Source organism: Cheilinus undulatus, linkage group 7, assembly GCF_018320785.1.
Source record: "Cheilinus undulatus linkage group 7, ASM1832078v1, whole genome shotgun sequence".
Lineage (NCBI taxonomy): Eukaryota > Metazoa > Chordata > Actinopteri > Labriformes > Labridae > Cheilinus > Cheilinus undulatus.
The window spans coordinates 39648237-39672691 of NC_054871.1; the positions used below are offsets into that span (position 1 = coordinate 39648237).

Genomic DNA, 24455 nt, shown 5'->3' on the forward strand with positions numbered 1-24455 from the left:
CAGCCGCTTGGATCCTGGTTATGTAATGCGTCGGATGCTGCCGCACGCCACAGAGACGCAGGGGTTAACAAACACGGACGGATGGCTGATTTAGAGGCAAATCACGGCGTGTTGGTTTATTAGCGAGCAGAGCTCTGCTGCCTACAACTAGGATGAAAGCTGTGAATCGTTGAAGCACCGACTGTTTGGAGCCCATCTGGGCATCAGTGGCCTATCTATCTCTCCCTGGGGTGCACAGACGTCTGGAGCCTGCAGAAGCTGCTCTCTGTCTTTATTGTTTGAAGCCGAAGAAAGGCGCGTCTCGGTTTGAATAGGCCTCCTTTATCAGTGGAAATAAACCAATGCGGGTTTGTTTTGGAGAAGTATCACACTCAGATCTGTTTCGAAGACGCATCGGTTCAGCCCATCAGCAGCCACAGAGGTGTAGTGGTCCAAACAATGGCGGGTCCCGAGCAGTCCCAGCAGCAGCAGCAGGTGGAGGAGAAGGCAGAGCACATAGATGATGCTGAGATGGCCCTGCAGGGCATCAACATGCTGCTCAACAATGGATTTAAGGAGAGCGACGAGCTCTTCAAGAGATACAGGTAATTATTAGGAGCTGTTGCTTTAATGCTCTGTGTGAGGCCTGGGTGTTATGGACCAAAAATCCTGTCTCAGTATGTTTTAGCTGAATGGCAATGCGAGATATGTTTGTCACATACCCAGAATTATAAACGTGGATATGATTACAGTAAAAATCCAGCAGTTTTGATACCTGTCTGATACCATGGCAACACAAATGCAAGTCCTAGACATTCAGTATTGGCACATCTTCATTTGTAATGAGCACAAATTGTTCATAACACTGTCAAAATTGTACAAAACACCTATAACATGACCATATATTGTAGTTGTCAACATTTTCTTATAGCTTAATGTATAATGTGTTTTAAGAATGATCAAATCATCACTATTTTGATGATCATGGCATCAAAAGCTTAGCAGAAGCTTAATAATAACCAACTGGAGCGAGCATGGTCTAAATTGCATGAATACACTGGCATTATTTGTATAAGTAGGTGGAAGCAAGGGAAATCTTCATTTCTTGTAACTTCATCACCTTTTCTATATTTTGCCAAGATTTGTGTGCAATATTTGTAGTATGTAGGAGTTAGCCTGCTTTTCTTTATATATTTTAGCAACAAATTACCCAATAATGGATGTCCAGGACTTCTACTGCTATGCTACCAAACACCATCAATATATGATGTGTGTAATATAATAAAATATACAATGTGAGGTAAATGTTCCCTATATTAAATAAAATGAATAAAAATTTTATTCCCCATTTAGACTAAACATTTCAAACAGATCATCTTGTGGTTAATAAGTATATTACTTTTATTTTTTTTAGTTTTTTTTTTTTACTTTTTAACTTTATTCCACTGTCTTACTCTTAATCAAGTTTAAAAAAAATCTTAAAAACTCAATGTATTGCTGCCCACTGTGTATGTTGTTCCCTAGGCCTGTTTTTTTCTGCAAGAGTGGAAGTTACCTGCAAGAAAATTGCAGTTGGAATTCAGAGCACTAGCAAAACTGATTAGTTTACTTAAATACACCCTGCATGTTAAAAACGTGCCTTCTGTGCACATAAAGCCTGTTAATCAGTGAAGTGGGTCTATTCCCCTGGGTTGTCTGTCCAGCTGGTCCTCCCACTGACAGGCTGAAGACTGGCTCTGATTTATGATTCTAAAAGACTGATGAAATTGTAATCAAAGACCCAAGGCGTGACAATATTTCCATCAATGCACCAGTGTCACCAGAATATTAAAAAAAAACTATTCACTGCTTAGTCTAGCCCTCTTCAGACACTTATTTTATCAAGTTATTATTTACCTGCCTGTTTGGGGTTTGCTGATGTAGTTCTGTTTTTTATTTGATTGCAAATATCTTATGGTGGACACCAAATACAGAGCAAGGAAATACTTAAACTGAAGGAGCATATTTAATGATGCACTTTTGCTTTATCACAAAAGTTAGCTCTTTGAAGTTATTTACTGTACTGATTGTGATTATTGGATATTTCCTGTCTTAGACTGAACACAGCCATGCACTATACCACGCACACTCATTTTGTGTTTTTATTATTCGTTTCCTCTTTTGCAATCAAAATTTTAGTGACAGCACTGGAGGATGAATTAAATATGAAAGCAAATGAATATTGGATTTTTTCCAATATCTGATGTATCGATATTTCAAAACTCATTTTAGCTGAAACAAATATCAAGACAGATAAATACACATTATTTTTTTATCATAAAGAATACTAAGCAGACAAATAAAAGGGCAAACAACTCTGAACTCTGTGATGAATAATAGATCTCTTTCAAATAAAGACTAACCTTGCAAAGCAGATGGATATGCCCGTTTCCTTGTTTTTCACTGGCAAATCCATATTGCAAAGCTCCCATCTGAACCGTTTGGGCCCGGTTAGAAAGTGACAGGACCAATCAGCGACGAGGGGCAGTACATTCAGGCGCAGCAGAATCGTAACGTACATAACGTAATTCATCATACGTAATTATGGAGAAAGAGATTAGCGTGGATGCTGCTAAAGCGCCAGTTTTATCAGAACTTGATGGCATTTCTTCATTTAGCTTGCTGTGCCACAACCAGGGTTGGAAGGGGGGGCAAGGTCAAGCTCGACACACGTGTGTTACTCTGCAGCCAAGGTCAAGCTCAATGGCATTGCTTTTTTCACCTCTGGAGATATGCCCAGAGACCACAGGCTATTTTTGGGCCCTTGGTACATCCACAACATGAACAGGGGCTCATGACAACCCTTCTACTTGCCCAGATAGTACCATAGTGCTATCAAAAAAAACAAAACAAAAAAAAAAAAAACATCAATTTCAATTGTTTTCATCGTTTGAAGATGAACAACAGCCCGAAACACATCTTTTTACCAAAAGGCCAGTGTGTGAATCATTCATATTCATGATGATTTTAGATGGTTTGAGTGAAACCTACAACTTAACCTCAGAACACACAGGCCCTCACCCAGCTATAAGTTTCAACCTAGCCTCGTCTGAATGAAGCTTCCAACTTCAGACAGAGTTTATGTTCTTCTAACAAGGGGAGCAGAAGATTTTACAGGCTGTTTGGTGTCAGAAGTGCATTCTTGTTATCAATTACGCTTTAGTTTTTCATGAGCAGAGATAAATTTAGCTTTCTAACTATAAAGTATAAAATGATCCCATATTATTGACAATTTTACCTCTCAATGTCACAGTCATTATTTTAGACTGGCTGTAGAATAAGATTTTTTTTGGCTCAAGTTATCACCAAATCACAATACTTTGTCATTTTTTTTTTTTACACTTTCAGCACTGTTTGAGGTTCAGCAGCTGTTGGCAGAGTTTATTTTCAGCCATTAGCTGGCTTAGAGACAATCAGACACAAGAGGCAGCACTTTAATAAACAGTACATTAAAACTGCTCTCCACCAGTTCACCAAATTAAGTGAAAACGTCAAATCTACAACGGTATTTTGGTTGGATTGCAAGCCAGGCTTTCTCGTCTAACATCAGCGCCTTTTCTCATAAATGGCCAACAGAATAAATGAATTGGAACAAATTCCCATAAAAACAATCCAGAATGTTGTGGAAAGCAGCTGTTATAGCTGCAAACGGGGACCAACTCCAGATTAGAGTGCATGTATTTGATTACAGTGTCATTACAGTCCCTGTTGGTGTAATGGTCAGGTGGCTAAATACTTTTGAACATAAAATGCAGCTTTTGCCACAGGCTAAATTGATACCAATATTGTTTGTTTCATTTGGAATCAATCCAAGTTTAAATCTTGGTATCATGACAAATATAAATTCTTCTTTTTTTGGTAAATGTAGCTTATATAGATTTGTCTGTGTTGCCTAGTTGTGATATTTTTAGTTAATTTTTGAGTAGTGTTGGTAGAAAATGCACTGATTTTTCTATGGTCTTGTATTAAGAAAGAAAGACTACGTTTATTTCTGTTGTACTTCACTGACTTTATCTTTTTCCCCCCTTTTTTCTCAATAGGACCCAGAGTCCACTGATGAGCTTTGGAGCCAGTTTTGTCAGTTTTCTGGTGAGTTTCATCTTCGCTGCGGTCAAAGAAATGTCAACAGAAATATCAGCTGAAGAAACAGCAGAGCAGTGATTCATAAAATTGCAGCAGAGTAAGAGTCCAGCAATAAAGTCATAGCTCATAAGTAGCCCAATGTGAAGACCAGAAATAACCCAATCTGTCAAACTGTTCTCCTCATTGTCACCGCTGGCATCCTCTGCATCCTTTTCCGTCCATTAACATAATGGATGCATCTTCCTCTCAAAGAACAGCACATTACTGTAACACTGGGAACATCACTGCGAGGGGGAGAGGGAGATTTTTCACAGCGTGGTGATCACACAAGCACTGTACAGCCCCCCAGAACAGCAGCCACATACCATGAAAACCGAGATGATGTCATCCTCTGACCCTCGGATGCAAAATGGCCCTGAAGGGAGTGGGGGTGGTGACATCTGACCAACATGGTGGGCATGCACGTTGCACAGAGGGGAGTTTAATGCAGCATAAATGGAGATAAGGCCTCAGTAATACAACAAAATACAAAATGTCAATCCACAAAAAATCTTCTGTAAATGCCACTTGAATCTGACTCTATGTTATTTTTTAAATCAGTAATTCTTAAAGGGAAATACCCACTATTTTGTGTCTTATTTCCCCTCTGCTTCAAGTGGACCCTGCAGCAACATTTCAGTAAAGATTTCCTCATTATAACAGTATCGGATCGCTCTAATTCCAAACACACAGCTGTACAGATGTCACTGTGTTCCCCATTCATTGTTAAGCACAAGAGTCCTTTGTCCTTTTTAAGTCTGTTACATAACACTCCTTCCCTCCTCTTACAAGATCTTTGGGATTGTAAGCCAGCTTAAGATGAAATCTGCTCTGTTGAACAAGACAGTTTTATATCAGTGTTTAATATTGCCTTTTTTTCTTTAAAGATACTGATAGCATTAAAAACCAGTATCAAAATCCTTCTATTTGTAAAGATGCCTAGCTAATAAAGCTGATTCTTAGCCTGAATCTGAGCAGTACAGCCAAAAATACAATATATCGGTTGTTTTTAATGATATATTCTGGATAAACTGTAATGTTTGTATTGTTTTGCAGAATGCTATGATGACTTTTGAGGAGGAGAAGATGCAGATGGCCTGTGATGACTTGAGGACCACAGAGAAACTGTGTGAGAGCGACAGCGCCGGAGTCATCGAGACAATTAGGAATAAAATTAAGAAAAGTGTGAGTACAAAACCATGGATGGTTCAAAATACATATCACATTGAGGCCCAAACTTTTCAGTCCACTGAAAATTTAACAATTGTGATGCAATTTACAATATAGATGCAATTTTACTCTATTCTTCTTTGCAATACTGCTCAAGCTCTGTGAGGTGTCACAGAGAATCAGGGTTGAATGGTCCTTTTTTAAGCCTAGCCCTGAATTCTCTATTGGATTGAGGTCTGGGCTTTGACATGGCCACTCCAGAACATTCACCTTGTTGTCTTTAAACCATTTCTATGTCGCTTGCTCTGTAATGCTTCAGGTCATTGTTTTACTGAAAAATAAATCTTCTCCCAAGCGATAGTTGTCTTGCAGACTGATCAAAAACATCCCCACAGCATGATGCTGCCACCACCGTGCTTCCCAGTGTGGATGGTGTGTTTGTGGTGATGTACAGTGTTTAGTGTCGCCAAACACAGCGTCTTGTCTGATGGCCAAAAAGCACCATTTGGTCTCATCAGACCAAAGAACTTTCTTTCACTTGACCATGGAGTCTCCCACAGGCCGTTTTGCAAACTCTAAACTAATATTTAATCTGAGTTTTCTTCACCAGTGACTTTTTCTCATAAAGCTTTGACTGGTGAAGAACATGGGTGGCAGCTGCATGTTGCAGTTGTATGAATCTCTTCCATCTCAGCTGCTGAAGCTTGTAACTCCTTCAGAGTAGTCATAGGTGTCTTGGTGGCCTCTCTCACTAGACTCCTTCTTGCACAGTCACTCAGTTTTTGAGGGCAACGTGATCTAGGCAGATTTACACATGTGCCATTTTCCTTCCATTTCTTGATGATGGGTTAACTAAACTCTGGGAGATGTTCAGAGCCTCTACTTAAACTTTCAATAACCTTTTCTCTGAGTTGCTTGGAGTGTTCTTTTGTCTCTATGGTGTAATGTAGCTAGGAATTCTAAATTAACCAGTGACTGGACCTACCAGAAACTGGTGTCTTTATTCTACAATCGCTTGAGATCTGACAGAATCACCCAGTGTGTGCCTTCCGAGGCTTATGATGTTAAAAAAATGAAATTGTTCTTATGTTCTAGGTCTCCAACCTGTTTTTAATCAGTTAAGATTTAAAGATCATCTCGTATGTAGCCAGCCTAAGTCATTTTTAATATTTCATGAAATCCAATTCTTTTAATGCCTATTTTTTAAATCTGTGTAAGATACATCTTCTGGATGTGCAGGGACTTTCGGGTCACCAACATCAGACACTCAGCTTGGGTTGATCAAGGCCCAGACTTGCAGCCCAGCAGAAACAGCCCACAGATCTGCCCTTTTGATCCAAAGCCATCTAGTGCTTTCTCTTTGGCTTCGCTTAAAGCTTGGACGGCCCTTGTCTTGGCTGTACCTGTGATGCTCAGTAGGTGTAGAATTAAGCTAAACAAGCATCCTACTAATCTTCTGCAGCCAACTTCTATAGGCTCACTTCTAGGACCAAACAGCCTCTATCCACCAGCTCTTGGTATTTTGCCCTCTTCCTCTCATTGGCTTCTTCAGTGTTTTTCCAACAGCACAGTCAGTTCCAGCAGTCTTTGCTTTTGGTATTGGACAGGATGTTTCTCCAGCTCTGATGAAGATGATGGGCTTGTTGGGCACATGCTGGTGTCTCCCTGAGCTAATGGCCGTGTCTCAGCAACAGCCTTGAGTACCTTGTCATATCACCAGCGGTAGCGCCCGCCTCCAAGGGCTTTTGGGAAGCTGTTGATGAGATGTTCCAGGTATCTTTTTCCAAAGCACGGTGGGCAGGTATCTCAATCTTGCTCTAGGCATGAAGGTTAACAGGACTAGGTGGAACATTGTAAACAGCGGGGACAAGGAACTGGACTCGGTGAAAGTCTGCCTGCATGATGTACAATCAGGTGATCCTGTTCTGCCTAATGTTCTCCCACCTTATCCATGTCCACTGCTGTCTCAGCCACATGGTCCCGTTCAGCCTCTCTTTTTCCACGACTGCTCAGACTCTTTCATGGATCAGCCGGTGCCTCTCACCACCCTGCCAGCCTGGGTCTCAGAACATGCAGGAATACATCCAGACCAGCGAGGGTCTGCATTTATTATAGCATCTCACACTGCAAGAGGAACTCTTAGTGCAAAAGAACAAATCCAAACAAATGCGAAATACAAAAAGAAGTTAATAAAAAGGGCTGAGCTGTTGATTTTGTGCAGAAAATCTAAGAGGATAATGATTAGAAAACAAGGACTTAGTAACAAAGGCTGGTTCTACTTAACTAATAGCCTGTAAAAAAGTAAAAAACAGAAAGTTAATCCTGAAAACATAGAACAGGAATGATGTGTTCTTTCTTTTCTTTTCCTTAACAAAGCTTGGCAGCAAGATTATTGATATAATTAATTTTAAAAACACACAGCAATACTATAGGCCTACATTTGGTGCTGCAGTTGATAAAAGTGTCTTTTATAAAGTAATTTATAATCACCTTTAGATCAAATAGAGAACGGTAACACAGTGTATTCACAGTGATTTAGAATTAAAGGTGACACATATGACACACCTTTTCTACATCTTATTACAGTCCCCTTTGGTCTTAATATCCCAGTTCAGTATGACTGAATTATGTCTGACTGTATGTGTATTAGAAGCTCCCTCTGGTCTGTGTTCCTTCACCATCTAGCGATGCCAAAATGCATTATAAATTGACAGATGTGGACAAGGTCCTGGTATCAGTCTGAATGTCTCAGAGTGTAATGATGAGGTTTTGTTACAGCTCTGTAACAATGCAATGTAATGTTTTTATTTGCATTATCTCAATGCAATGCAGTGTTAAAACACCCAATAAAATGTCACCCAATATTCCCTGCCTTCACGTCAGTATTTAGTAGATGCACCTTTGGCTACAATCACAGCAGTGAGTCTGTGTGGATAGGTATCAGTCAGGCTTGCACATCTGGACACTGCAATTTTACTCCATTCTTCTTTGCAAAACTACTCGAGCTCTGTCAGGTTACACGGGGATTGTGCAACCTGTCCAGCCACAAATTCTCTATCAGAACATTCACCTTGTTGTCTTTAAACTATTTCTGTTTAGTTTTCACTTTATGCTCAGGTCATTGTCTTGCTAAAACATAAATCTTCTCCCACGCAGTTGGTCTCCTATAGACTGAATAAGATTGTCCACCAGGATGTTCCTATATTTTAGCCTGTACTTTTACAAGCTTTCCAGGACCATCTGTCAAGAAGCATCCCCACAGCATGATGCTACCACCACTGTGTTTCACAGTGGGGATGGTGTGTTTGTGGTAATGTGTAGTGTTTGGTGTTGCCAAATTCAGCATTGTGTCTGATGGCCAAAAAGCACCATTTTGATTACATCAGACCAAAGATACTTTCTTTCACTTGACCATGGAGTCTCCCATATGCCTTTTGGCAAACTCCAAATCAAGATTTAATCTGAGTTTTAGTCAACAGTGACTTTCTCATTGCTGTTCTCCTTAAAGCTTTGACTGGTAAAGAACCCGGGCAACAGCTGTTGTGTACAAAGTCTCTCCCATCTCTGCTGCTGAAGCTTGTAACTCCTTCAGAATAGTCATAGGTGTCTTGGTGGCCTCTCTCTTAAGGCTTCTATTTGCAAAGTCACTCAGCTTGTGAGGACGGCCTGATCTAGGCAGACTTACACATGTGTCATAACCCCTCCATGTCTTCCATCCCCTGACTTAAACTTTTCAATAATCTTTTCTCCGAGTTGCTTGGAGCGTTCTTTTGTCTCCGTGGTGTAATAGTAGCCAGGAATACTGATTCACCAGTGACTGGACCTTCCAGGCACAGGTGTCCTTATAATACAATCATCTGAGACACATTCAATGCAATCTGGTGATCCCCATTTCACTAATTGTGAGACTACTAGCTGATTGGCTGGACCTCTGTTGAATTAGGTCTGTCTCTTTAAAGTGGGTGAATATTTATGCAATTACTTATTTTACATTACATATTTTTAAAATTGGCATTACTTTACAAAAATCTGTTTTCACTTTGGCATTGAAGAGGTTGTTGTGTGAATTTTGTTGTAAAAAACATTGAAATTATTTTGACAATGATTGATGTATAAAATCAGTAAAAGGATAAAACATCCAAGGGGCTGAATGGTTTTTCTAGGCACAGTAACTGGCAGCCGCAACAGACCACTTTTCACATATCAAATCCTCGACATCAGTCCTAATGATGCAGGCAGCGGTGAGATCATGCCAACCCCCTTCACTGATTCAATTAGAGCTTCAGAAAAAATGTAATCAACAAACTGAGTGAGGAGTAGAGCCACTGTTAAAGCACTCTTTTCTTTTGGCGGCCATCACTTTTATTGGATTTCCACATGAATCGATATCAGTAGTTATCACAAAATATTCTTTGATAATGCTTACTGTTTGAAAAATGTCCAGATAATGACTGAAGCTGAAATACAACAGAGAGTTCTGTTGGTTAGTGTGGTGGAAATTTCTAAAAGACAAGAACAAGAACGGCAAAATGTGTTCAGGTAAGGAAGTGTTGGGAGCGATTCAGGACAGGCCTGCAGATTCACATGTAGGCTGCAAATTTTATGCAGTGCACTCTGGGATATTACAGCTAGCTCAAACATTGCATGAATGAAGATGTGTAATTTGAATAATTGCATGATTCTGTTCATATTTATTTTCTTTGTTGGCAGGGTGTTTGGTCAATCAAAATGGGGTAAAACATTTCTACTGGTCTCATTGAGGTGGTTTAATCTCCTTGGTCTAAAGCATATTTATATGATGGTTTCTGCATGTCTGTGTTCCAGATGGACTCTCAGAGGTCAGGCGTGGTTGTAGTCGACCGCCTGCAGAGACAGATCATCGTTGCAGACTGTCAAGTGTACCTTGCCGTGCTCTCCTTCGTCAAGCAGGAACTTTCAGGTAATAAAATCTAAACCCACAAAGACTGTGACCCTTTATGTCTGTTTCCCATGGCAACCAGCATTCAAGGCATTATGTAATCATGTTGTTGTCTCTGTGCAGAATATAGACCTGATGTAAACACTTTGTTCTGCTGTAACAATAGAAGACGAGATGAAGATATATGAAGTGTTGCATTGAGCAGATGATCTAAATAAAATTAAAAATGCTCTCCATGGTTAATGTTGAGCTCCATTTCCAAAAAAGTTGGGGCACTGTGTAAAACATAAAAATAAGCAGAATGCAAATATTTACAAATGTCATAAATCATTATTCACATTGGAACATAAACAATATATCAGATGTTGAAAATGAGACATTTCACAATTTTCTTGAAAAATAATATCGTATTTTTAATTTGATGGCAGCAACATATCTAAAACAAAAGAAGTAACAGAGCAACAAAAGCCTGGAAAAGTAAATGGTGCTGATGAGAAACAGCTGGAGTAGCATTTTGCAACTGATTAGGTTAACTGGCAACAGTTCAGTGACATAACTGGGTATAACAGGAGCATTTTAGAGAGGCAGAGTCTCTCAGAAGTAAAGATGGGCAGACGTTCCCCAATCTGCAAAAAAAAAAAACTGCATCTAAACATTGCAGAACAATTTCAGAAAAAAACAGCCCTTCAATATAAATTTACGAAGACTTAGTATTGCATGGCCCCCAGGCAGCATTGCATTAAAAACAGGCATGATTCTGTCCTGGAAATCATAGCATAGGCTCAGAAATACTTGTCAGAAATCATCGTCTGTCAACACACTTCTTCACAATTGCTAAATGCAAGTAAAAGCTTTATCATGCAAAGGAAGCCATATGCGAGTACCATCCAGAAACTTCTGCTCTGGGCCAAAGCTCATTTAATAAAGGACTCAGGATAAATGGAAAACTGTTCTGTGGTCAGAGGAATCAAAATGTGAAATTCTTTTCGTAAACCACGAACACCATGACCATCCAGCCTGTTACCAGCGCACAGTTCAAAAGCCTGCATCTATGGAACTGGGGCTTCACTAGTGCCTATGGTGTGGGCAGCTTACACATCTGGAAAGGTGCCATCATGATATTTATTTTTATTTCATAGATCAGTGCTGTTGGTCACCCTTTACATCTCTCTTTGGGTTTTAACCAATTTCAAAACAACAGAAAGTGTCAAAAAGATGCCTACTATGACTATTCAGTGTTAAATTAATTAGAAAAATAAAGTGTTTTTCATTCCTTCTAAAAGTGGTGATTTTGGAGATACATGGTATTGGCCCAATGCCAGTGATATGTTCCCATCTGACAACGTCTCTTTCAATGAAGGCCTTGACTATTTTAGCAAGACAATGCTAAACCACGTACCATATCCAACATAACAGCATGGCTTCACAGTAGAAGAGTCTAAGTGCTGAACTGGCCTGCCTACAGTCCAGACCTTTCCAACATTTGCTGCATGATAAACAAAAAATCCAGCAAAGAAGACCCAGGACTTTTTAGCAGCTAGAATCCTACATTAGACCCAGATGGGACAATATTCCTCTCCCAAAACTCCAGCAGTTGGCCCCTTCACTTCCCAGATGTTTACAGAGTGTTGTTCAAAGAGGAGGGGACGCTGCACAAAGGTAAACATGGCCCTCTCCCTGCTTCTTTTTGATGTTTTTGCCATCAAATTCAAAATGAGCTAATATTTTTTTTAATAAAATGGTAAAATGTCTCAGTTTCAACATCTAATATGTTGTTCATGTTCTATTGTGAATGAAATATGGGTTTATGAGATCTGAAAATCATTGCATTCTGTTTTAGTCTAGATTTTTGTGCCCCAGCTTCTTTGGAAATGGGGTTGTAGTAAAACTGAATTTGTAATAAGATCATACTACATATAACTGTGTAGATTAAGCAACGTATGTGAGTGGCTGAAAATGTATTGGTCCACCAACAAATATCCCTACCATAACATAAATACCTTTACTAAATTTTGATAGCAATCATTCAAGTAAAGATGCTTAAGGTTAATGTACACATCTCCTGTTTTTCCTCTAACAGCTTATATCAAAGGAGGCTGGATTCTCCGTAAGGCATGGAAAATGTACAATAAGTGCCACAGTGACATCAGCCAGCTGCAGGAGGCGTGTCAGCGGAGGTCCTCCGTCAATCAGGAGTCTCTTACCGCCGACAACGCCAACCACAACGCACCAGTGGAGAACGGCGTGACGGCTGAGGCCCTGGACCGCCTCAAAGGCTCCGTCAGCTTCGGCTACGGCCTCTTCCACCTGTGCATCTCTATGGTACCACCACACCTGCTGAAGATTATCAACCTGTTGGGTTTCCCTGGAGACCGTCTGCAGGGTCTGTCCTCCCTCATGTACGCCAGTGAGAGCAAAGATATGAAGGCGCCTCTAGCTACGTGAGTAAGCCAAGGCTGAAGATGTTTTTTACAGACAGGAAAAGACAGAGATTGCTTTGTATGTTTATTTTTGAGGTATGTGTTCTATTTTGTCTATAAATCTGTCCAACAAAAGTCATGGAGCATTACAGCTCATACAAGAAGTGTTTGGCACAAAAGGTCAATCAAATGTCATGTAATAGGCATTGCTTACACCATATTAGTTTTTCTAAACACTACTTTTTTTCACCATTCAGATCATTTTTTGTTTTACAATGAACTTGCAACTGTATTGTTTTGTTGGCCACTCTAAATCTCTAAGATAGAAGATGCAGTATTAGTCATGAAAGCCGTGAATACCAAAACAGAACCCAAGAGCGCACCCTCACACATAATGATCTTCACCACCAGCATACAGTAGGGAATTTCTGCATTGTCAAACATGCACACTCTTTTATAAATCCCTTCTACATCGTCATTGGTGAAAACAACAGAGTATTTCCTTATGTTACCCTGTATAAACCATCAGTTTAATTCAGATTAGTGTTGGACTTTGAGGCTGCATCAGACTGAGGGGACTCTCCATTTGTGTTTACCAGGTTGGCCCTCTTGTGGTACCACACAGTAGTGCTGCCTTTCTTTGCTCTGGATGGCTCAGACACAAATGAGGGGCTACTGGAAGCCAAAGCAATCCTGCAGAGAAAGTCAGTGGTTTACCCAAACTCTTCTCTCTTCATGTTCTTTAAAGGACGGGTCCACAGGCTAGAGGTATGTTCATCAGCACTAATCAGTGACAGATCAGCTAAGTTTTAATGAGTCTGCTGAAGATGTTTATGTTTTATTTTGTTTACACTGACTTGATTAGGACACCAGATAGCAAAGGAACAGCTGATAAATGTTTTCTTGTTATTGTAGAAAGAAAGCATGTGTTAAATGGTTCACAAGTTCACCAACATGTGATGCACCCTCTACTTATCTAACTCTGTCATTCAACACCTGCATATAACGTGTGTCTTATATAACTACTGTTTCCTGTCTGTCCTGTCTCTATTTTTCTCTCCAGTGTCATATCAACAGCGCTCTGGCCTGTTTCCATGATGCATTAGAGCTTGCATCAGACCAAAGAGAGATCCAGCATGTGTGTCTCTATGAGATTGGTAAGTGTTTTATTGTTAGGTTATTCTGTACACTTTGAACACACTTTGAAGGAGAGTTTTACAGGTTTAATATTTTGTCTTTTTTCTTAGGTTGGTGTAGCATGATAGAGCTGAATTTTGAGGATGCGTTCAGGTCATTTGAGAGGCTTAAGAATGAATCACGCTGGTCACAGTGCTACTATGCATACTTGACTGGAGGTAAGCATATCACTGAGGTCATACATATGTATACAGTATGCAGTAAATAGGGACTTAGATGTGTTATATTTAAGTGTACTATGAGAAATCTCTTGATAAAAAAAATTAGAAGGCATTCTGGAGGTCAGCTGTAATGAAGGATTTTTTCCTTTGTTTCTGCAAGAAAACAAGTACAAACTCTTGATAAAATGACCTTAACCATCTTTTATCTACACCTCTCCCCATGTTTTATATCCCACAATAGCAGTCAAATGTTAACATAACATTAAGATGAATATATTTGAGTTGATGAAACCACAATAGGGGGACAGGGCTGTGAAAATGTATTTTCCCCTTCCCTTGATATTTGTCACACTTAATTGTTTCAGATTATGAATGATCTTTTTTATTTTATAGAGAGATAATGCAAATAAAAAAAAATGGGTTTTTAAGTGAGGATTTATTTCTGAAGGGAAAAATGCCATCCAAACCTACCTGGCCCTATGTGAAAACATGATTCCCCCCTCCACACACACACAGGCCTCTTTACTGTATAAATATAACCTGTCTGACAAAGTGAAGTAGGCTTAAAGATCTCAAAAATCATCACATCATGATGCCATCTAAAGAAATTCAAGAAACAAAGTCACTGACATCTGTCAGTCTGGAAAGGGTTGAAAAAAAAACACTTTCTAAGGCTTTTAGACTCTAGCAACCCACAGTGAGAGCCATTGTTCACAAACAGAGAAAACTCGGAACAATGGTGAACCTTTCCAAGAGTCACCAAAATGACCAAAATTACTCTAAGAGCACATCAACAATTCATCCAGGAGGTCACAACAAAACCAGAACAACATCTACAGACCTGCCAGCTTCACTTGACTCTGTTTAAGTCAGTGTCCATGATTCAACACTAAGAAAGAGACTGGGCAAAAACTGTTTTCATGGGAGAGTTCAGAACTACTGCTGACAAAAAAATACACAAAGGCTCATCTCAGGTTTGCCCAAAAATATCTCGATGACTCCCAAGACTTTTGGGAAAATATTCTGTGGACTGAAGAGATAAAAGTTTACATTTTTGGAAGGCATAAAACTCACACAGCATTTCATAAAACGAACATCATTCCAACAGTCAAACATAGAGATAGTATGATGGTCTGGGGCTGCTTTGCTGCATCAGGACCTGGACAGCTTGCCCTTATTGATGGAGGCATGAATACTGCTCTATACCAGAAAATCATGAAGTAAAATATCCGACCATCAGTATGTGACCTCAAGCTCAAGCACACGTGGGTTATGCAGCAGGACGTTGCCCAGATCACACCAGCAAGTCTACCTCTGAATAGCTTAAAAAAAAAATGTTTTGGAGCAGCCTAGTCAATGTTCGCACTTGCATCTGATTTGGATGCTGTGGCATGACCTTAAACAGGCCAGTCATGCTAGAAAACCCTCCAATTTGGCTGAATTTGAACAATTCTGCAAAGAAGACAGGGCTGAAATTCCTCCACAATTATGTAAAGGACTGACTGCCAGGCAGAGCAGAGTACGCTTGCTAGGAGTTGTTGCAACCAATGATGGCACAACCAGTTATTTTTTGTCCCTTGGTAAATAAAATAATTATTTAAAAACTGCATTTTGTGTTTATTCTCATTATCTCTGTCTAAGATTTAAATTTGTTTGGATGATCTGATACATTCAGTGTGATAAATATGCAGAAAAATAAAAAATTAGGAAGGGGGGGAAACTTTTTCACAGTGTATTTTATGTGCATTTTATTTTAAGCTAACACTTACTAGGGCCCTAACTTGTAAGTCTATAGAAAATGCAAAGACAATGCAACAACCATTGCACACAAATATATTCTTATTTACTCTGGAAGCTTGTCAATGACAAATTTAAATCCCTACATACATCTAGACCTAGACAGAAAATTACAGAGAGGCTAGTCCTGGAACAAAGCCTGAGGTTATTCAGATTTTACCCTTATTTCTGTGCTACAACTTGAGCTGTTTCTTTTTTTCAAAAGTATGTCAAGGTGCTTCAGGTGACTTGGATGGAGCAAGTGGAGTTTTCAAAGACGTGCAGAAGCTGTTCAAGAGGAAAAATAACCAGATAGAGCAGTTTGCTGTCAAAAGGGTGAGTTATGCTGCAGAATTTCCCACTTTTTCTGCCCTTTCTTTTATTCAGAGCAGGAAATTATTGCATAACACACAGCAATGTCCTTTTTTCAATAGTTTAATTATTTTTTCCTAAACATTCATTTTCTGTTTTTGTTTGGTCTTAGTTTCATAACATTACACTTAAGTAGTTTCAGCTGAAAAACTTGAGGAACATAAATAGAATAGGAGACAGTCATTGCACCGATCAATTCCCTCTTTCTTTCCTGAGAAAATCTTTACAGCTGTGTCACAATGGTTTATTGCCTTTGTCTGAATTCAACCTGCAGGCTGAGAGATTGAGAAAAACCTCGCCCACCAGAGAGCTATGTATTCTGGGTGTAATCGAAGTTCTGTATCTGTGGAAAGCACTCGCAAACTGCTCCGCAACTAAACTGCAGATAATGAACCAAGGTAAGTGAAACCCCTCTGGATCCTTCACCAACATAACCTAAGAAAGCTGCAGCATTATTTCTAAAGGCTTAATCATATGTGTAATAATTTTCTGTTCTATGTTTATTTAGTGTTACAGAGTTTAGATGAATCTTCCTGCAGAGGCCTGAAACATCTCCTTCTTGGAGCCATTCACAAATGTCATGGAAATATGAGAGATGCTATTCAGGTATCAGTCTATATTCAGCACTGAATGACTCTGCAGTGTCTTTTCTCCTTAGTGTTACTTAAATAGCTTTTACCTTTTCCTCTGTGCTGCAGGCATTCCAGCTGGCTGCAAGAGACGAGTACGGAAGGCAGATCAACTCATACGTTCAGCCGTACGCCGTCTACGAGCTCGGATGTATACTTCTCGCTAAACCTGAGGTCAGTCTGTTGCACACTCTGCTTACATTTTAATTCATTCAAAAGAACGCAGAAAAAAACATTTATGCTCTCAACTCATTTTGCTTAAGCTCCTGTATTTCAAACACCTCATGATTTAAGCCATATTTACCTTTCTGGACTCAAAATGCCGCTGCCAGTCTCTAAAGTAGTGACCATAACAGAAATGCAAGTATGCATCTGGGCATTTAAAACTGTTTTTTAGGTTTCAAAATATCTTATGAAAGATTGGACCCTGAGTACATCAACAGTGTTTAATCCCATATTGCAAATGAGATCAATTTTATGTGTTTCCGCAGATTTATTTGGTATTAAGAATGTCAGTTGACCCACAAAGTGAAATAAGTCAACCAGTTCTTTGTTCGTGGTCTTCCTGTGTCTTAAAAACATGAAATCAGATTGAGTCATTATAATAACATCTGCCCTCGCTTGGTATCTCCACCCATAAATAATCTCCAACCCATGGCTATGGAAACATACAGCTGTGCTCGTGTTGGCACACCCCACAGAAAAGAGGAGCAGGCTGAGAAGGAGAGTATTTGCATTCAAAGAGTCACACACCAAAACAGAGCTTTTTGATAAAAGGCTGTCAAGAAATGGTTTAATACCTCTGATGCTTGTTTTACACAAAATTTTAACAAAAGCACAGGGCAGAAATTGTATTTAGACCACAGGGGATTGTGTTAAAAGTGGGTAAAGGGTATGATATGTGACCTTTAAAACCAGGGATCCTACGGTAAATCACCCTCACCTTTTCCCCCTTTGATTAAATACACAACAATATAAAAGGAAGATCTCTACTCCACTGAAACAAACATCATGAAAAATAGTGTTATTCTGGGAATAATATGACTAAGTTCGATTAAAATGACGAAAGAAATACATGCACACATATAAATCATAAGAGAATACATTGCTTGGCTTTGGCTGATTTGACTAAACCAGAATGGTGCCAAATGAAGAGATGTTTGGGAGCCAAAAGAGCCGACCTATTTCTGAGTTGGACCAAATGCTTGTTTAGGGTTACTTTATCAAGATTGAAACAATAAAAGCATTTAAATTTATGGAAATTTTTGACTGCAATGTATCACTACTTTTTGCACATCTGTACCAGGGGACTCAAACTTTCTTAAGTGCAAGTAGAGGGGGCTCAAAGGAAAAAGGTTGGGAACCACTGATCTATAATCAACAAAAACAGCTGTAATTCCCACCTCTACTGCATTCAGCTGGACCACTGAAAGAGGGATAAGGGGGTAGCTTTGTTATGCAATGAGAAATAGGTGCTAAAGTGCAATATCTACTCTAAAAGTTGGATGGTGTAACATTAAAAACTTGTGGTAAGTGTGATAGGCTTGTCTTTTAATGTCTTCTTCACTTATTTTGGTTAATTCTATTAAAGTTTCTTTTTAGAATTTAATCTTTCAGTCACTCTATGTTATGAAAGGTACCATACTATAAACAGAACCCTTCAAAGGACATGCACTGTTAAAAAAATGAAATGAAATTTAAAAAAGGTCCTGGTAGAGCCCTGCACAGGACTCTTTTCTTAATCCCACTCCAGCTGGATTTCTGACCATTACCATCCCCTCCCACCCACACCTGTAATGAGCGTGTCCAATCCTGCCCATTTCCTGAACTGTTTCAAGAAGTGCACAGAAGACATGAATGTATTTATTAGAAATATCAATGTGTTAACTGAAGAACCACTTTTGACAATTTCCTCCGTGAGTGAAAGAAAACTTGTAGAAAACAACCGCCACGCTAACATCATCGTTAGGAATAACGGGACCGTAAATGGATAGAAAAGCAGCTGGGAGTCTTAATTACAATTTATTTTTAAAATTTGATTTGCATTGTATTTTCTAACCACATGCTTATTTTACCTGATCTTTTTTTCATAATGCCATCCAGACTGTTGGAAAGGGGAGATCATTGCTTCTTCAAGCAAAGGTGAGATTCCATCCATCCAATCTATCTATCTATCTATCTATCTATCTATCTATCTATCTATCTATCTATCTATCTATCTATCCATCCATCCATCCATCCATCCATCCATCCATCCATCCATCCCTCCATCCATCCATCCATCCCTCCCTCCCTCCCTCCATCCATCCATCCCTCCCTCCCTCCCTCCCTCCCTCCCTCCCTCCCTCCATCCATCCATCCATCTATCTATCTATCTATCTATCTATCTATCTATCTATCTATCTATCCATCTATCTATCTATCTATCTATCCATCTATCTATCTATCCATCTATCCATCCATCTATCTATCTATCTCGATCGATCGATCTATCTATCTATCTATTGTCTGTATGTATTATCTAATCTATCTGTCCGTCTGTTTTAGGAGGATTTTACAGGCTACGACTTTGAGAACAGGCTTCATGTGCGCATCCATTCAGCCTTGGCGTCGTTGAAGGAAGTAGTGCCTCAGTGACTCCATAATGGGGAAGCTCCAATGGCCTAAGCTATGCTAATAGCTTTTTACACCAAGTTTAAAGACATTCAGATAACCGTACGACATCCCAGTAAACTGACTCCTGTGTTTTTCATTGTTCCAGTATGTAGGGAAATATATTTGTTACCAGGTCAGACTGATATGAAGTTTCATCTCTTTGCTAGATATTAAAACCCTATCATGCTAGCTTAGGAGAAAGCACATAGAAATTGCTAGCTTAGCTATGGCTAGAACTATATGCCTTCTCTAGAGCTATAATATCAGTACAGACTTGTAAGTTTTCTCATCAGCAAATTTATAACCCTGTATAAAGATGTATCTTAAGGTTTTATAGGAAGTGCATTTTTTTCAGTTTCAGACAGCTGTTTCTTCTCGCTTCAGTTTTTAGCGCTAAGCTAGGCTTAGCCTCGGATGCAGAGAGATGAAACTGATTAAAGTCTTTGATAAACAACAAACATATTTCAACAAATGTCAGTGTTCCTTTGAGTGTTCTCTGCACCCAAACTATACGTAGACTGTATGGACAACACATCTTTGGAAACTGAAGCCAAACCCCCCATGACTAATGCTGACATGTTGATCTGCTGACAATTTTGGAGCTAAGGCATGCACAGAAGGGACTGACTACAGTTAAAGCCTCGCCTTCTAACCAAAGCTAACCAAAACACACTTAACTTACAGATAAAACACTATAGATCCCTCAAACAGCTAAGGTCCACAGCAGAACTAATTCTTATCACTTTGTGATAAGAAAATTTAATGACACTTGACTTAATGATGGATCATATTTTCCCATGACTTCACCAGTGCAATGGTAGGTATTAAGGACAGGGCCAAACTCCTGCCTTCTGCCACATCCTACCTTTGTGAGAAGATTTTTTTTCAGTTTATTAATAGATGTATCTGATTAGCTCTATGGTGAAGGGTGGGAGGCTTGAACATATTTTAATTTGCCAAAAGGAGCCTGGCAGAAAAAGTTGGGAACCAGTAGGGAAAGGGGCTCGGCTAGCCTCTAAGCTCCGTACAAAACTCCACAAGACTCTTACTCTTTTTGTCTGGCTAGACAACACTAGAAGGTCTGCAGGACTGAGTAATTTGCAATACTGATTGCCTCCACGCCAGGTAAATCAGTTTAACTGTAGGAAAAAACAGGCGTTTTTGAATGTGACCTCCTCAGCTTTTTCAGTCAGCTTCAAGTGGACACTCAAGGATCTGTAGGATTTTGCGCACCATTGGGTCCATTTTCAACACGATTGGCCTCCGATTCCTACTCCAGTCAGCTAATTTGGAGGAGCCACATTTGTAAACAGAGCTGTCACATTCCCATTTTTGTCATGAGATAACTAATTAAAACAGAACTACTCACTTGGAAATACATAATCATATCAAGATTTAACTGATTTAATTTGGTGCCTTTAAATGGGGTTGTGTTTCCATTTTCAAGAGAAGGGAAAACAAGCTGTGGCAGGTATTAATCTATATCTGATCACCTTTGTCATCTTGTCTCTTGTTCCTCTATAAACAAAGTCTGGAGGAGAACAAGCAGTCTTTTGGCATCCATGTTGCTGATGCCAAGCAATGACAGTTTCCGGTATGACTTCCTGACACAGCCTGGCAAGTTTAAGATTTACATTTTAAGGCAGAAATACACTATTTTTGTCTTAATCTATTCTAATGTCAAGTGTGACCCATGTTCCAGATGTTAACATGGAGGAGGCAGGGTTTATTACCCATACAAACAGCTTGTCAGAAGGGGGTGCTCCAAATATTTTGGCTTCACTTTTCTCCCGCTTCTGTGTTGTCCATTCTTTATACAGTCTATAACCTAAACCTATTAGCTTTCTGGGATCAGTTTCCCTCATTAACTTGTGTATTTGAAGGATTTCAGTCATGCCTTTACCTCCCTTCAATAAGCAAATATTCAACACATGAAAAGAACTTTCATATTCCCCTTCAGTAGTAGTAACTTAAAAAGATACAGGTGGTAGATTTTTTCACATTCCTTAAAGAAGCGTATGCATATCTGCTTGTTAAATTGCAAAAGGGGCCACTTATTAAACTTAGTTACTTGAAAAAAAAGAAAACCACTAGTCTTAAAAATCACTAGTCACCTTAAATCACACATAGTAACAACTCAGCTGTTGTGAGTTAACACTAGTAGTTATACATTTTTGATTTTTAGTATCTGTAATTGGGAAATCACAACACTTCACAATGCCCTTATGATGTTTTTACATAGATAAATAGGGCATTGATCCTGTGCACTATGCATGGTATGGCAGGGTAACAATGACATTAAGGCTGTACACCTATGTTCATCCCTGCAAATACATGGAGGTATTATCACACACACAACATTGGTACTGTACACCTTTGAAAGGTGCTGCTAAATGTCAGCCTATAACATATATTACTGTGGTTTATTTTAGTAGTGTTTTGGTGGTAAAAGCTTCTGAATTAATCCATCATTGTAAACCTTGGATTTATTAAGTAAAAGCACTCACAACTGTCATTTAGAGCAGTGGTTCTCAGCCGGTCTAGCCTCAAGACCCACCACCCTCTCCTAAATGAGAATCCACATTCCAAAAAGTTTTCAACCAAACAGATTTTTTAGTGCAGCTTGGACTTTGAGTGGAACAAACATGTTTTTAAAAGTGTGTCATTACAGAAGCTATGGTGGAACATGCTTTCACATAGGTTATTTTGCTTCATTTCCTTTGATAACATTAATTTTCTTTGTTTACTAGAGCTCTTGAGAAATTAACACAATATCATGGGTAGCTTTGTTATTGCAAGATAAAGTGTAGAAATGTCAGGATTTTGAGAAAACAAACACAAATGTACTTTTTAACACAGGAAAATGGAGAAAAAATAATCTGTATGGGCATGTGTCCACTCTGGGCCTCTGTACATCAGACTTTTTGCTATTTTCTGTACTTTGCAGAACTTTTAGGCATGTTGGGCCAAAACTGAGGCTGAAGTGAAGCATGTAATGGAGAGTAAGGATTGACACAACCCAGGTCGTGATCTGGATGTCCTTGCATATTACCTGGGGCATGGGAGAGTAATCTGTTGGAAAAATAAGAAAGACCACACCTTTAGGGCGGGGTAAGGGGTGGATTAGGCGAGTAAGCACAGCCAAGGGTACCATCCTGGTGGGTAGTAGTGTTGCCACAAGCCCCTGGTTGTGCTGTGGATGTCCCGAGAGCCTGAAAAACCCCGGCGGTCTCTGGGCGTATCACCGGGGATTAGAAGTCCCAGACAAAAAGAAAAATGCTATCGAGCTTGACCTTTGCTGCTGAGGGACACGGCTGTCAACATGAATCCACTTGACTCTGCCCCCGCCCATCCCCACCCCTGGGTTGTAGCACACTGGGCCCAATGATGAATCCTGCATGCCTAAAACGAATGCACATGACTGTATATATATATTTTTAGCAATCCACTTTGGGTCTTGACCCACCAGTTGAGAATCACTGACTTACAGCACTATTTTAGTTTAAATTTGGATTTACAAATCCTGGATTTGCCAGTAGTAGAGACTGCAATGATTTTACAATAACCAACTGTCTCAGCACTGTACATATGAACTATTCTGTACAGGTTATTGCCTTTTCTTAACATCACTCAGAGTATTTGTCATGCAAGCAATATCAGCAAAAAGATACAGAGGTTTTCAACATTGACTGTGTGTTTTTCATTCCATATTCGAAGTTGTGGATTTTTTTTGCTCTCTCTTAAACCTGGCTGGACAATGCCAGTAATCATCCCCTGTGGCTGTGATGGATGTAAACTGTTGTAAATGTTCAGCTGACCGCTGTGCAGGCGGTCTGTGCGGTGCAAGTCGAGTAACGGTGAAATGTTAGTAACCCTCCTGCTGTACCAAAATACTTCTGTCACTGAAAAATTTTGTTTGTCATGATATTTTGTTGGAATTGTTGGATGACGGTGTTCAAAAGAGTCACATTACGCTACAATAAATTGTTCTTCATCGAGCTGAATAAGCTTTTCTTTAAGTCTGTCTGTGTTCCGTTAAAAATGAACTTGAAGGCTGTATAAAGGTTGGTGCCCTTATGCAGAGGCTACAGGTCGTAATACACCCATAATGTTCCCATAATTTTCACCAGTTTCAGTTATGGAAGCTAGGACATTTTTGGGGGGCTGAAGCCACTATAAAATGTTCTCAGCCCCCCAGCAATAATTACAGTAAAAACCTGTGGCCCTATAGTGAGCCGGTTACATCAATAAATCTATTACCCACTCCCTTCAGTAAGTTCATTCATTAAGGTGTGCTGTCTTGTGTTCAAGTTGAAACTTCTTGTACTGTTTCAGTTGCTTCCTGATGATCATCTAAGAGCATAAAAAACATGGATCAAATGTTGATGTAACTTAAAATCTAGCGAAAGTTGTCCAAATGTGGATGTTTGTTTGATCTATAATGTACTACTAATAATAAATACTGCCAAAACAGCAGACATATAAAATCAAAGCCACAAAATGAGGCAGGGCGTAGACTTGCAGGTCTGAGCCAGGGCCGGTTTAAGGCAGTGGAAGGCCCAGAGCAAAGACCAATATGAGGCCCCTCCTCCTTTAGCTTGAAGCATCAATAATGAGTGAAAAAAAGTAGAAAGGATTTATTTTAAGTTAAAGGGATACTTCAACATTTTGGTAAATTCACCCGTTGCAACAATTCCTATAGTCTTAGTAATAGGGTCGTTTCCTTTAGTTGTTGGTGCAAGCTGTTTCAACATCTGGGGCGACCGATATACCAGCTGCACAGCTAACGCTATGGAAGCAGACGGAATTTTTTGCTTTCCCTCATCAAAATCAACAAATATACAATCCAACAACTCCAAAACGCTCTTGTGGACAAGTTGTGACCTGCACATTCACCATGCTATGAAATAATCATGGAACATTATGAGAAAGAGATGTTTTAAAGTTAAATGCAAAACTGGAATTACACTCCAGACATGGCTGCTGCACTGTGTCACTCCGCCCAGTGGTTTACTCA

The 24455-nt window shown here is 39.5% G+C and overlaps 1 protein-coding gene across 1 annotated transcript; it reads left to right on the forward strand.

Moving 5' to 3' along the window:
* On the forward strand, positions 1-23408 carry LOC121511878 (tetratricopeptide repeat protein 39C). Its single transcript, XM_041790720.1, has 14 exons — positions 1-584; positions 4059-4107; positions 5197-5325; positions 10135-10249; positions 12309-12669; positions 13248-13416; positions 13712-13805; positions 13896-14003; positions 16009-16118; positions 16429-16552; positions 16663-16760; positions 16853-16957; positions 18887-18925; positions 19331-23408. The coding sequence occupies exons 1-14, from the start codon at positions 439-441 to the stop codon at positions 19418-19420; spliced, it is 1737 nt and encodes a 578-aa protein (XP_041646654.1). The 5' UTR covers positions 1-438; the 3' UTR covers positions 19421-23408.
* The last annotated feature ends 1047 nt before the right edge of the window (positions 23409-24455 follow it).

Coding starts and splice junctions, on each gene's coding strand:
- LOC121511878 (XM_041790720.1), top strand. CDS start 439: ATGGCGGGTCCCGAGCAGTCCCAGCAGCAGCAGCAGGTGGAGGAGAAG. Junction 13,417..13,711: donor GACGGGTCCACAGGCTAGAG/GTATGTTCATCA, acceptor TTTTCTCTCCAG/TGTCATATCAACAGCGCTCT. Junction 13,806..13,895: donor TGTGTGTCTCTATGAGATTG/GTAAGTGTTTTA, acceptor CTTTTTTCTTAG/GTTGGTGTAGCATGATAGAG.